This window comes from Podarcis tiliguerta (assembly GCF_965153285.1).
Source record: "Podarcis tiliguerta genome assembly, chromosome: 6".
In the NCBI taxonomy this organism is placed as follows: Eukaryota; Metazoa; Chordata; class Lepidosauria; order Squamata; family Lacertidae; genus Podarcis; species Podarcis tiliguerta.
The window spans coordinates 19,664,131-19,676,211 of NC_139539.1; the positions used below are offsets into that span (position 1 = coordinate 19,664,131).

The 12,081-nt window shown below is 39.7% G+C and overlaps 1 protein-coding gene across 2 annotated transcripts in view; it reads left to right on the forward strand.

Annotated features, from left to right (window-relative positions):
- The window catches only part of B4GALT5 (beta-1,4-galactosyltransferase 5), a 51,897-nt gene that overhangs the window by 26,932 nt on the left and 12,884 nt on the right, over positions 1 to 12,081 (forward strand). For both annotated transcript variants that reach the window (XM_083447044.1, XM_083447043.1), the window contains exon 2: positions 8,936 to 9,070. In XM_083447044.1, the coding sequence (XP_083303170.1) occupies positions 8,936 to 9,070 (135 nt within the window). The remainder of the gene's footprint in view (positions 1 to 8,935; positions 9,071 to 12,081) is intronic.

A 12,081-nucleotide genomic window follows, 5' to 3' on the forward strand; every position in this document is an offset into this window, starting at 1 on the left:
TCAGCGCACCCAGGCTTCGCACAGCTGTCCGCAAGCCTGGGGAGACCGGCGCGGCTCCCTAGGCTTGCGGATAGGCTGTTCTGAGGGCTGGGGTTGGGGGAAGCTCGGGCTTCCCCCACGCCAGCCCCGTGCCTGGGGGGGGGGGAATAATTTTTTTTATTTCCCCCCCAAAAAAAACCTAGGTGCGTCCTATAGGGTGGTGCGTCCTATGGGGCGAAAAATACAGTATACAATGTTTCTCTAGTATTCATGTTCCAGTGTTAATATGTTGGGAATCTTCCAGTCAGCAACATTAATGGCCACTACTTTAACAACTAGCTCCCAAGTATTTGCAGACCAAAGATTTATTCAAAATAAAGTTTTGTGTATAGAAATGATACCCAAGATGTTGTAGTGCATGTCTGATCCTTGTCAATGAACTTCCAAGGTTTTGGCCGCATGTGTTCCTTTTAAGAGAAAAGTGGGATTTCCAAGACAGTTGGAAATTTCTAGAATTTACAGGCACTGTGTGCTTGGTGATTATTATGAGTAGAACATTTTACTTGTGCTGTGTCCATTCCTGCTACCCTCCTACCGCTGACCACCGCCTGTTTTATAAATTTGTATTTTGGATAGGATGAGAGAAATGAAAAGGATAACGTGTGCAATCCTTGGTAGCAGATCTAGAAATAGAAACTTTGTTGAGTCATTTCAAGGATTTTCAGGAATATATATGTATGTTGAAATTGCATTCTGTTTACAGCAAATCCTCTTTTGATTCCTGAGACATGCCCCCCCCCCCCTGGATACTAGTGATATTAACTCTCTGCTGGGTGAAAATCTCTAGCCTCAATTCTAGGTGCTTTAGGACACAATTGTAACCAGAAGCCAAGCTTTTGTGCCCCCCCCCCCCCCCGGTCATTGGTGCTCAAACTGATTTTGTCAGTGAAGCATCCTTATTATGAGTCTTTTCTTTTTGTATTTAATCAAAGGGATCTTCTCACTAAAAATGTAGATTTTTAAATTTTCACTTAAGTATCTTAGGAATCTTTCTGAAACACCTCGTCTTTCCTTGGATCAGCATCAGGTGGTTTAATCTTACTTGTAGTGTGATGAGGCTCTTTTCCTGTGACTTTGGCAGAGAGGTATGTGCCAAGTATGTGCCCTTGTACCCATGCAGTGTCAGGCGGTTCTCTCTCAGAGCTTGCACAACCTTACAAACAAGATAAGGTCTTATGCTTTATATTAACTCAGTGAACCTTCCCACTTGCTTCGCAGAGCTTTGGTGTGCTTGTCTCCAAGGCTGCTAATGAGGAAAGTTTACTTTCAGGCATGGAATAGAAGCAGTCAGAATGGTCAAAAGCTGGTTACCAGATCTAAAGGTCCTTAAAATGTCTGCAGTATTCAGTGACTTACACTGTTACCTACGGACATAGTAAAATGACTTGCCTTATTGTTTGGCCCTTGACATTTCTTAGATTTTGTATTAACCCATTTATTCAAAGAATTGCTAAAATGCCATCTGAAATGGTACTTTTAAGATTCAGGGAAGCAAAAATCAGGCAATATGTTATTGAGTGAGATTTCTAATGGAGTGCTAATTACTCCAACTTCAAGCTCTTATGAAGATGCCTAGAAGCTACAGAACAACATTCTCTTCAGGCCCATTACATCAGTTTCTGCAGTCTGTATTAACTGTACAGTCTGCTCCATTATAAGGGACAGGTCTACCCAACCTTTATATAAGCTTTGTTACATGTGTACTGTAATTTCTCAGTGGAGGAATATCCAAGTATCTCAGCTGAAGTAATATGATGCAGTGTGACATGGCTAGTGATGTTAAATTCTCAATAATATTTTGGAGAATATTCTCGATTAATGAGAATATTAGAGAATTTTCATTTAAAATAGAATATTCATTTTAATGCATTGAAAATGATATAACTTTAATAATAATATTAATATATTTCAGTATGTCAATCTCTGGTAAATGGCACCTTGTACCATTGAATGGCACTGCAAAAACCAGTTACTGGCACTAAATAAAAATACAGAAAGGTCAACTGTTTAAATCAAGGCCACCTCACATGCTGTTACACATAATTATATAGGCCTAGGTATTTTAAGTATATAAAGCATTAAAGCTACTCTCTCTCTCTGTGTGTGTGTGTGTGTATGTGTGTGTGTGTGTGTGTGTGTGCACATGTGTGTGTGTGTGTGTGTGTGTGTGTGTATATATATAAAATATAATTATTATATATTATATTATATCATATTATATCACACTGTATGGCCAAGGGTATAGAAATGCTAAGAATAAGGTCACACCAAAATAGAAAAAAAGCCTATTACATATAGTTGAAATACATATGAATTCAAATGTTCATCAAATTAAACGAATGGCATTTTTAAAACTAAAAAAAAGTTTTCGGTAGCACACATTTCAGAACTGCCGATGGTGAATGACACAATGCCCAGTAATGTAACTGGATCAAAAAAATCATTATTGATTACTTACAATGGCAATATCACAGTTTGACTTATTGTTTACTAGATTTTTTAAATGTGCATTGTAAAACTGGTTCTTACATTAGAATTTACAGTTTGTAGAGAATATTCTCCAGAACATTTTCTAGCAGAGAATATTCTTGAGAATATTCTCATTTTTGAGAATATCCTCACCTCACCTCACTAGGCATGGCTGTCTCTGCTGAATAGCAAAATACAAACTGAATTTCAAATTACATAATTTGACTTCAGATGTTATCATTTGGTCCAATTCTAAAAACAGAAGAAAATATCTTGTCTATCTATTGGCTCCATGCCATTAAACCCATTCTGTAGTTGCTCAGCCACACAGCAAGCAGAATCAAGCCTGTTCATGCATCATGCAAAGTTAGAAAGTTCTGAGTACTTCAGAGTTCATACAGTGTACAGGGAAGGAGCATAGCTCAGTCATACAGCACATGCTTTTCTTGTACAAGCTCCCAGGTTCAGCCCCCAATATCTCCACATAGGGCTTGAAAAGACCACTGGCTAAAACCCTGGAGAGCCACTGACAATCAGCATTCTGGACAACATTGAGCTTGATGGGTCATTGGTTTGAATTTGTAAATGGTAGCTTCCTATGTTCCAAATGAGAATGAAACACTTACCTATAACACTATAATTTCTATATACCGGTTATATATTGCAGTTTATTTTGCACTACAGTTTTTTTCATATATGGTGTCTAATCTGTGTATATAAAGATGCTTTGAGACTCACTCCCCACTGCCAGGCATGTTGTGAAGATAATTTGGCAACATCTAGAAAGTTGAAATTTGTTGTGTGTATCCATCACAAGTTGGAAAAATGTGACATTGTTATGGCTTCAGTCTGAATTCCATGTCATAAGTGGACCTCAGAATAAGTGTACTGAGAAAGCAAGCCAATTTTATTAATTTGTTCCAAATACTTTCTACTGCATTTGCAGCATTCAGGGTGACTTACAAGAGTTTGATTTCTATAGGAAGTTAATTTACAATCAACAACCATAATAAACAGCAGTACAGTGGGACGTGGAATGGTGTAGGAGCTTTCACTTCTGCAATTGAAGTTTCCTCTGTGAGGAGTGGGATTTGTTGTGGCATGGGGCAGAGCAGTCTACCACCTCTAGCTGCTGGAGTCCCATCTGCCCAGCTCCACTTACACATCAATGTGCTTTCCTAAATGGCAGGCAGGAACTGCTACCAGCAGCATGCATAGCTGTGGTAGGCAGTGGAAACCACCTAAATAGGGCATTTGTGGGGCAAAGTTAGCCCAGGATCTACTGGATCCTGCACTGACCCTGCTGCTGTCACATGATGACAACAAGCCTGATACAAGCCTCTCCCTTGCATCAGTAAGAGCTGGTGCAGCAAATGGTTATTCCTCCCAACTTCTGCCCCAGTTGGCATGAGTGCTGGGGCTGCTGAAACAGCAATGACTACACTGCCCATCAAGCCTTGCAGTTGCCAGTCTGAGAGTCTGGTTGATCCCAGGGTCTGAAAATGGGACAAGTGACATGCACGTATGCATCTGCTTTATGCACAATTATGTCAAAGGTCCATCTAGCACAGTACTGTCTATTTTGGGCAGTATCTCATTGTGGTTTTTGATTTTGCCCTCCCTTCTGAGATTCGTTTTAACCGGAGAAAGCAGAGAATAAACCAGGGGCTTCCTGCATAGGAAAACACATTATCTACCACAGAGCAACAATGTCTTCTTCCTGTGGCAGACAGGACTACAGTGATACATTCTTGCAAGTGACTGACGTAACCACCAGTTTCTAAATATTTTGTGTGCAAAACCTAATTGGATTGTGCTTCTTAGTTGCTGAGAGTTTATCAGAACTTGAGACAAACTGCCATCTGATGACTGACTATGAAGAAATGTGGGTGCCATTAGAACCATTTCTAAAGACTGTGCACAAGTGTTTAATGTTTTGCATTTTTGTCAGCAACTATTTGTGTATGGAGTTGTAAAGATTTTTGTTTGTTAGCAGCTGGCAATCTACTGCCACTCAGCAGGCTAATCTTCTGCTTTTAGGTCTGCAGGGGCTCAGATGTCAAAATTTGCCACCACACTAAAATTGGATTGGATCTCATATTTACCCTTTTCAAAAATCCACCAGGCTAGATAAACCCATTAATCTGCATAATAATAATTTGTAATCTGTAGATAATCTCATTTATCAACTAGAGTATTTTCAAACTGTATGACATATGTGGAAATTATTCAGCTGAGTGCTTTTTGGAGGTAGCTGTTGCAAACCATTACATTCTGATGCATAAATGTGCAGTGGGCAAAACAACCCAGACCAGAAAAAAATATTTTGCACATCCCATTTGCTATGATAATGTGGATATGCAGATTATTTTTGGAACTAAATATTTACATATTGGGTTTTGCTTCTCTTCCTTGTATGCATTTGCTGCACCCATCAGCTTAAACAAATATGAGAGTTATATGTAGTTGTCTCTTGTCCTGACTCCTGAGAGGTACCAAGATTTGTGTGCTTCTTCAGGTTTGGACCCTTGTCCTGATATTTAAGCTATGATTATTTGAAGAAAAAAAAGTCTGTAATAGAAAAGTTTTTGTTGAGCCTTTTAGGAGCAGAATTCCATACCCCTTAATGTGCAGGTGCTTTAAAAAAACCCAAAAAACCCCCAAAACACCTTATCTGAGCCTTTGAGAGAGTACAAATATTTTATAGATACCTAAATGGAATTGCACTTTTTGGCTCTTTCTTATACATCATTAGATGGGACGCGGGTGGTGCTGTGGGTTAAACCAAAGAGCCTAGGGCTTGCCCATCAGAAGGTCAGTGGTTTGAATCCCTGCGACGGGGTGAGCTCTCGTTGCTCAGTCTCAGCTCCTGCCAACCTAGCAGTTTGAAAGCACGTCAAAGTAGATAAATAGGTACCGCTCTGGCAGGAAAGTACCGTATTTTTCGCTCTATAAGACGCACCAGACCACAAGACGCACCTAGTTTTTGGAGGAGGAAAACAAGGGGGGGGAAATCTGAATCTCAGAAGGCAGAACAGCAAGAGGGATCGCTGCGCAGTGAAAGCAGCAATCCCTCTTGCTGTTCTGGCTTCTTTGATAGCTGCACAGCCTGCATTTGCTCCATAAGACGCACACACATTTCCCCTTACTTTTCAGGAGGGAAAAAGTGAGTCTTATAGAGCAAAAAATATGGCAAATGGCATTCCCGTGCACTGCTCTGGTTCGACAGAAGCAGCTTAGTCATGCTGGCCACATGACCCGGAAGTTGTACGCCTGCTCCCTCGGTCCATAAAGCGAGATGAGCGCCGCAACCCCAAAGTTGTCCGCGACTGGACCTAATGGTCAGGGGTCCCTTTACCTTTACCTATACATCATTACACCTGTACAGTACATCCTTCCTGACAGACTCTCTTGGATGTTACGAGCATCAGAGGATGTCTTCTAGGTAGCTCTACTGCCCTCAGAAGTTGGGGAGTGGGGTTGATGCAGTAGAGGGAATTCTCTGTGGTATCTCCTAAGCTGTAAAACTGTTAAGTGACTTCTTTCCCCTTCTCTGGTTTAGTGATGAACAATTTTATTATGAAAATGAAATATATCATATAAGTGCCTCTAGGAAAATAACCTGCAAATTTTCAGAAGGATGTGGGTAGGGCTAGAGAGTTCAGGTGACCTTTAGGCCCTCTAAAGCAGACAAATGTTTACCATGGAACTCATCTCATAGAAAGCTGCTTTATAGAAGTATCTGATCAAATTGAGCTGAACATTATGAAGCCCAACTTTCTTTAACTCAACCAACCTAATGCGGCAGCTGTGAGTGAAAACCCTTTATTTACTTAGAGCATCTATACTGTAATTTTTAGCCAAGGTAAGGCTATAAATAACACAGCATGGAATCATTTTGATTAATATAATTAAGTGGAAATGCTGTTGTGAAAGAAGTACTGGTAGCTTGGTAAAGTTTATTCCTTGAAAAAATAAAAATAACTCTAGTGTCTGTATTCTGCTTAAGTGGAATGCTGTACTTTCACCCCTGCTAAGTAGCATTTTAATGGGACTGAGTTTGTTTCTAAATACTTGAATATTTGTGCTTGTGCATTTCTTGTTGCCAGGATGCCACTACCACTCTTTGTGTACTTTATTCCATAATGCTAATTGTTGATTCAATTTATTTATAGTTGCCATATTCATGTCTTGGAGGAGTCCTTCTTCCCCCTTGGTTTACATGACTATAAAAACTACCCTGCAAGGTCTAAAAGATTTTAATAAGAAATGCAATTTTACTAAATTTCCACCATGGCTACCAGTGGCATTGTAAAAATGCATTAAAAGCATGACAGATATCTGTGAGTTGGCCATTAAAAGCAAACTCAAATATTCTTGCAAAACGTCTGATGAAGGATAATGTCTGATTAAACAGAATATTCAAATATAGTTATTAAGAATATTTTGTGAACAAGCCCTGAATGCCTCCAGGAGCCCACCCAGTAATTTAGATTCATTATCTTCAACTTAAAGGAAGTTTTCAGGCAACACTGTTTGGATAATAGCTTCGCATTACTCCTGGTTGAAATTTCTAGCAATTTGTTAGGTGTTTTTGTATGACAGCTGTGTTGGTGTATTTATCTGTACATCATCCACTGCCTAGCACAATTATATGTAGATTAGATGCCCTCCCTCCCTGCTGCTGCTGAGATACTGGGGTAGAGGGTGCATGAGGAATGTTTTGGATCTGCCTTCTCAGAAAAGCATGTTGCAAAAGATTGTATCAGAATATTTTATCTGGGCTGTACCATGTCAGACTGCTCTCACATTATTGAATCTTCCTCCAAAGCCCAACCCCACTCCGTCCATATAAAATTAACTTGTCTGGGGGAAGGCAATGTTATAACTCTTTCCTTTCACATCTAGTTTTTTTGAATATATGGATATATTTATTTTTGTTCATGGAAGAGCATTCATGTGAGTACCACCCCTTTCCCATATGACCTATTGTGAAAGCCCAGCATAGAATTTTTTTTTTTTTACCAACCGCAAGTCTGCAACCTATGTGGGTGTTATGTGGGGATTGCATCTAAAGCCAAAAGTGTGTATAGTCAAAACACATTGGGTTCAAATGGCAGGTGAGATTGCCAAAATATTTTTTTCCTGGATGGCCCTCTTTTAATTTTTTTGCCAAGTACGTAAAGCTGAATGAGCACAAATTAAATGTGTGTAAGTTGTGGGCTTACTGTAGTTTGGAAAACTGTACGTCTCTTGCACAGGATGGTTGACAAAGAATCTTGCTGAGAAAGTGACTCCCTGCTTTCGTCTGATGAGCCATGGCACAATCAAATGAATTTATTATCTATGAGCTTCCTCAGATCTAACTTGATGCAGTCTTTTCTTGCTGACTAACGATCTAGAGTCTAGCCCTTTGTGTGGTACTCTTTGATGTATGTGTTTAAGGCGAACATTGTGTTTCTTTTTATTTGCAGGCCAACCTTTTAGTACTGCATCAAGTAAAAATCGAGGGCATTTTCATACAGTTTTCATACATTAGTATCTGAAATACATGGTTCACTTTGTGTGTGTTGCATTAAATAACCTCAGTGTGAGAATAAGTATTGATCAGGTCTTTCGCCCCACTGGACTTTTCCAACATTCAATAATTAGAACAATTTCTTCATGCATTCTCCTCTGTAGTGTAAACTTGCAAGGGGCCTTTGTTTCCAAATAGGAGAGCCCTTCACTGAATAAAAACTTGGTGTTTTTTGTCAACTTGCATTGACATTGCACATTCTGCCTGGATGGAATTTATTTTCCACTTCTGTCAAAATAAAAGCAATGGCCTGGAGTTAACAAACTCTGTGCTTAAACACATCTGAAAAAATTCCAGTACTACTTATCTCCCTGCCTGCATAGCCTGTGGGAAAATGTGCATCTAGTCTTCACAGTTCACTACATAGCATGATTGTAAAGCATACCTAATTGCTGTCTTTGGTGCCCTGTGTAGCATATGTGTGCTACCTTATTTCTCACTTCATGGTCATTCTTGGTAGTGGCACCCCCCCCAAAAAAAAACTTCCTGCCCAGGGAGGCATGTCTAGCTAGTTTTGCTCATTTTCTAAAGGGTGAGAAGAGATGGGCCTTCCTGCAGAGTATTGGCATTGCAGGTTGGCCCTTATGGTCTCTTCCTGCTTTCACTAATTTTATTAAATTTCTTCACCTCAAAGCACACAAACCTGTTCCAGTGCATGTGAGTTTAAGCAAAAACAAAACAAAAACCTGTATATATCACACATTTAAAATACACAGCAATTGAGAAGCAATATACATAAGACACATTCTGTAGTGACCAGTGGAAAAGAAATAATTTTTAAAAGATTTTAGAACTTGTTTTCTTTCTGTAAAAAGGCTGTGACTAATTTAACCTTTGTTTTTCTTGCAGTGAACACCTACCTCTTCATGATGCAAGCCCAAGGCATCATGATTCGTGAAAACATGAGAACAATAGGAGCTCAGGTTTATGAACAGGTGGTCCGCAGTGCCTATGCCAAGAGGAACAGCAGTGGGAATGACTCAGGTATGTTTAATAAACCTTTCTCCTAAGGTAAAAAAGACCATCTCAGGTAGGAGTGGGGAACTTCCCTTTATCTGACCTTATCACAAGAAGCATTGAACAGCTTTTAGACACAGTAGACTGAAAGCTGTTGCATTGAGATTTCCAGTGGAACCAGTGTATGATAGTGGCATTTATAAGGATACTGAAGTACCTTGTTTTCTATTTGAATATCTTGGATAGTAATCATCCACGTTCCTGACTTGAATTTTAATCTTACAAGCTTTACTCTGATTCGATTACGGGGCTGTTACTAATATATAACACACTTCACTTAACTAACACCGTTTCTACTATGACCTGAATAAAATGCCTGTTCCCTATGTTTAATGAACTCACATATGGTGCCAGTAGTTCAGCTGCGCATTATAGCTCTCTTCTCAGCTGGGCATCTATTTAATACATTAGATCTGCCAGAGGTCTTTTTTCAGATGTTTTGCCTAGGCTACACAGAATGTCCCAGGTTCAGTCCCTGGCATCACCAGGCAGGGCTGGCAAAGATTACCTACCTGAAACCCTGGAGAGCTGCTGCCAGTCAATGTAGACAATACTGAGCAAGATGGACCAATAGTCTGGCCTAGTATAAGGCAGCTTCCTGTGTTTCTATGAAAAAAACCCAGAAGTGATTCTGCAGTTTATGCCATCTTCTGGATGGTTACCCAAGTCACTTAGTAGTCTTACCAGTAGCCCACTGCACAGTGATTTTGCCTGCTGATGACACAGTTGACACTCTTCTGTCTCAAATACATAGCCAAATAACATTTTTGATCACTGCTCATTGCTATATGAACAGTTCACACTGAATGAGCTAAAGTGTACAGCACATTAGCCTTGTTTGCACATCATATAAAGTTATAGTACAGAACAAACATGGTTTTATATGAACCAGCCTCATGCTTGTGTATGCTTCTCAGTCCTTCCCATGGTGCGCCTCCCTTTCTCCTGAAGTACCGCAGACAAAACAAGCCAGTCTAGCTGTGGGAACAAACTCAATAGTTTCTTTTCTGGACCTAGGCTCCATTTGTGGACCCTTAGAAGGATGCCTGTAGTCAGTTAAATAACAGTATCTCACCTTGAGTGCTCATTATCTACAAGAAGGTATAGCCTACCTTACCTTTAGGCCAAAAGCTCATTGGAGACGTGTTAGTTTGACTCATTCTGAAACCTAGGAAAAGCCATCTAGTTTCACTACATTCCCAGAACATTGAGCAAGTATGGGGAGAAGTAGGCTCATTGTTTCTGCACTAAATGATGATGATGATGCAAAAAGCAAAGCAGATATACAACCAGAAAATTCTGTTTACCTTACATGTCTATTTGTTCTAAGTCCTAGGCTGTTCAAATACTCTGAGCTGGAATTAGGTACTGCACTGGTCTTCTCATTGCTGTTAGTGTTATATTGAACCCAAAACCATCAAGCATACATTCATTCATAGAAATTGTCATCATTTTGGGCTGACACACAATCCTTGAATCACAGTTGGTTGCAAAATCAACTTAGTCTCATTTGCTCAGTATTGTTTGGCAATAATAATGTCATTTTAATTTCCATTTAACTACCACACCCAAGAGGTGGAAACTACTGCAGATTTTCTCTTTCTGGGAGGATAAATGAAGGAGGAGCTCAAAGATATGGATTTCCCTATGCATATGGGAAGAAGGAAGCTTTAATAACCTTATACATCTGTCACAGTTTTTTAGATTACACAACTAAGCCAGTCATCTTTGTAAATGCCAGTTGTCTCATTTTCCTAATGCTATTTTTAGATGGCTTGAGGAAGTTATGAAACCTGGCATGCAATCCAGGCAGTTGGTCCAAGGGTTCTTTGGTCCTAGGATGCACTATTGATGTTGTATTTTGGGAGGGACTGTCATTCAGCTACATTTGAATAATCCACATACCTTTCAGTAGTTTTCTCTTTTCACCTGTGGAGAAAAGACAAACAAGCTAAAACTTTGGTAGAATTGCAGTGAATATGAGTGGAGTGAAGGTCTATCTTATTTATGGAAAGAGCATAAGAACCCTGCCAGATCAGGCCAAAGACCCTGTCTAGTCTAGTATCATGTTCTCACAATGGCCAGTCAGATGTCAATGGGAAACCTGGAGGTAGAACCTGAATGCAACAGCTCTGTGCAAGATCCCAGGAATTAAATGAAGCTTCTGCTAGTAGTACTACTATTAAACTCTCTAGCATTTTTTAGTGTGTTAGCAGGGAACCCTGTGCTATACTAAAATAGTAACATTCATGAAAAGCATGACGAGTAGAACAAAGCAAGCAGAAATACAACATGTAGTTGCCTGATTTTAATAGAAATTTGTTTATTTAAATATGGCAATGACCATAACAAATAGGCATGATAAACTGGCTCATCCAGATGCTAATGGTGCCTCTGGACTGTCATTGCTGATTTGCATGTCAGCTTCGGTTGTATTATGTTCCAATACAATAAGCTTTATGACTGCTGACCTTTATGGCATGAGTTGAAATGATGGAGGGGTAATTATTAATGTTAGACTGTAATTGCAATACCTTTTCTGTCTTAACTTTGCAGGCCCTACTGACTCACTTGATAGCTTGGGGCTAGTGAATTATTCCCTGAAAATGCAAATAAGCACTTGTGACTTGACATTTCATTTTTTTTATTTTTTTTTTAAAAATGCTCTGTGAATTGTTCAACTGACTGGGGGGGGGGGGAGGCATAACTTACAGCCCTTGGACAGAGATGGAGTTAGGGGAAAAAACCAAATAGATGGAGAAGATTAGGCAGAGAGGCACAAGGCTGTACCTGTGCTATTGTCCCCAGAAGAACCTTAGGACATATTCCTGTTAAACCAAGAATACCATAACTGCATAGAATTTGCACAGCTTAAGATTCAGCTGCAGCATCCTGTAAAGAAAATTTTTTGTTTGAGCTAGGTGTCCGTAAGTGTCTTAGTAGGTTCTTGTGGTTGAAGGGAACAAGGCAGTTGTAGG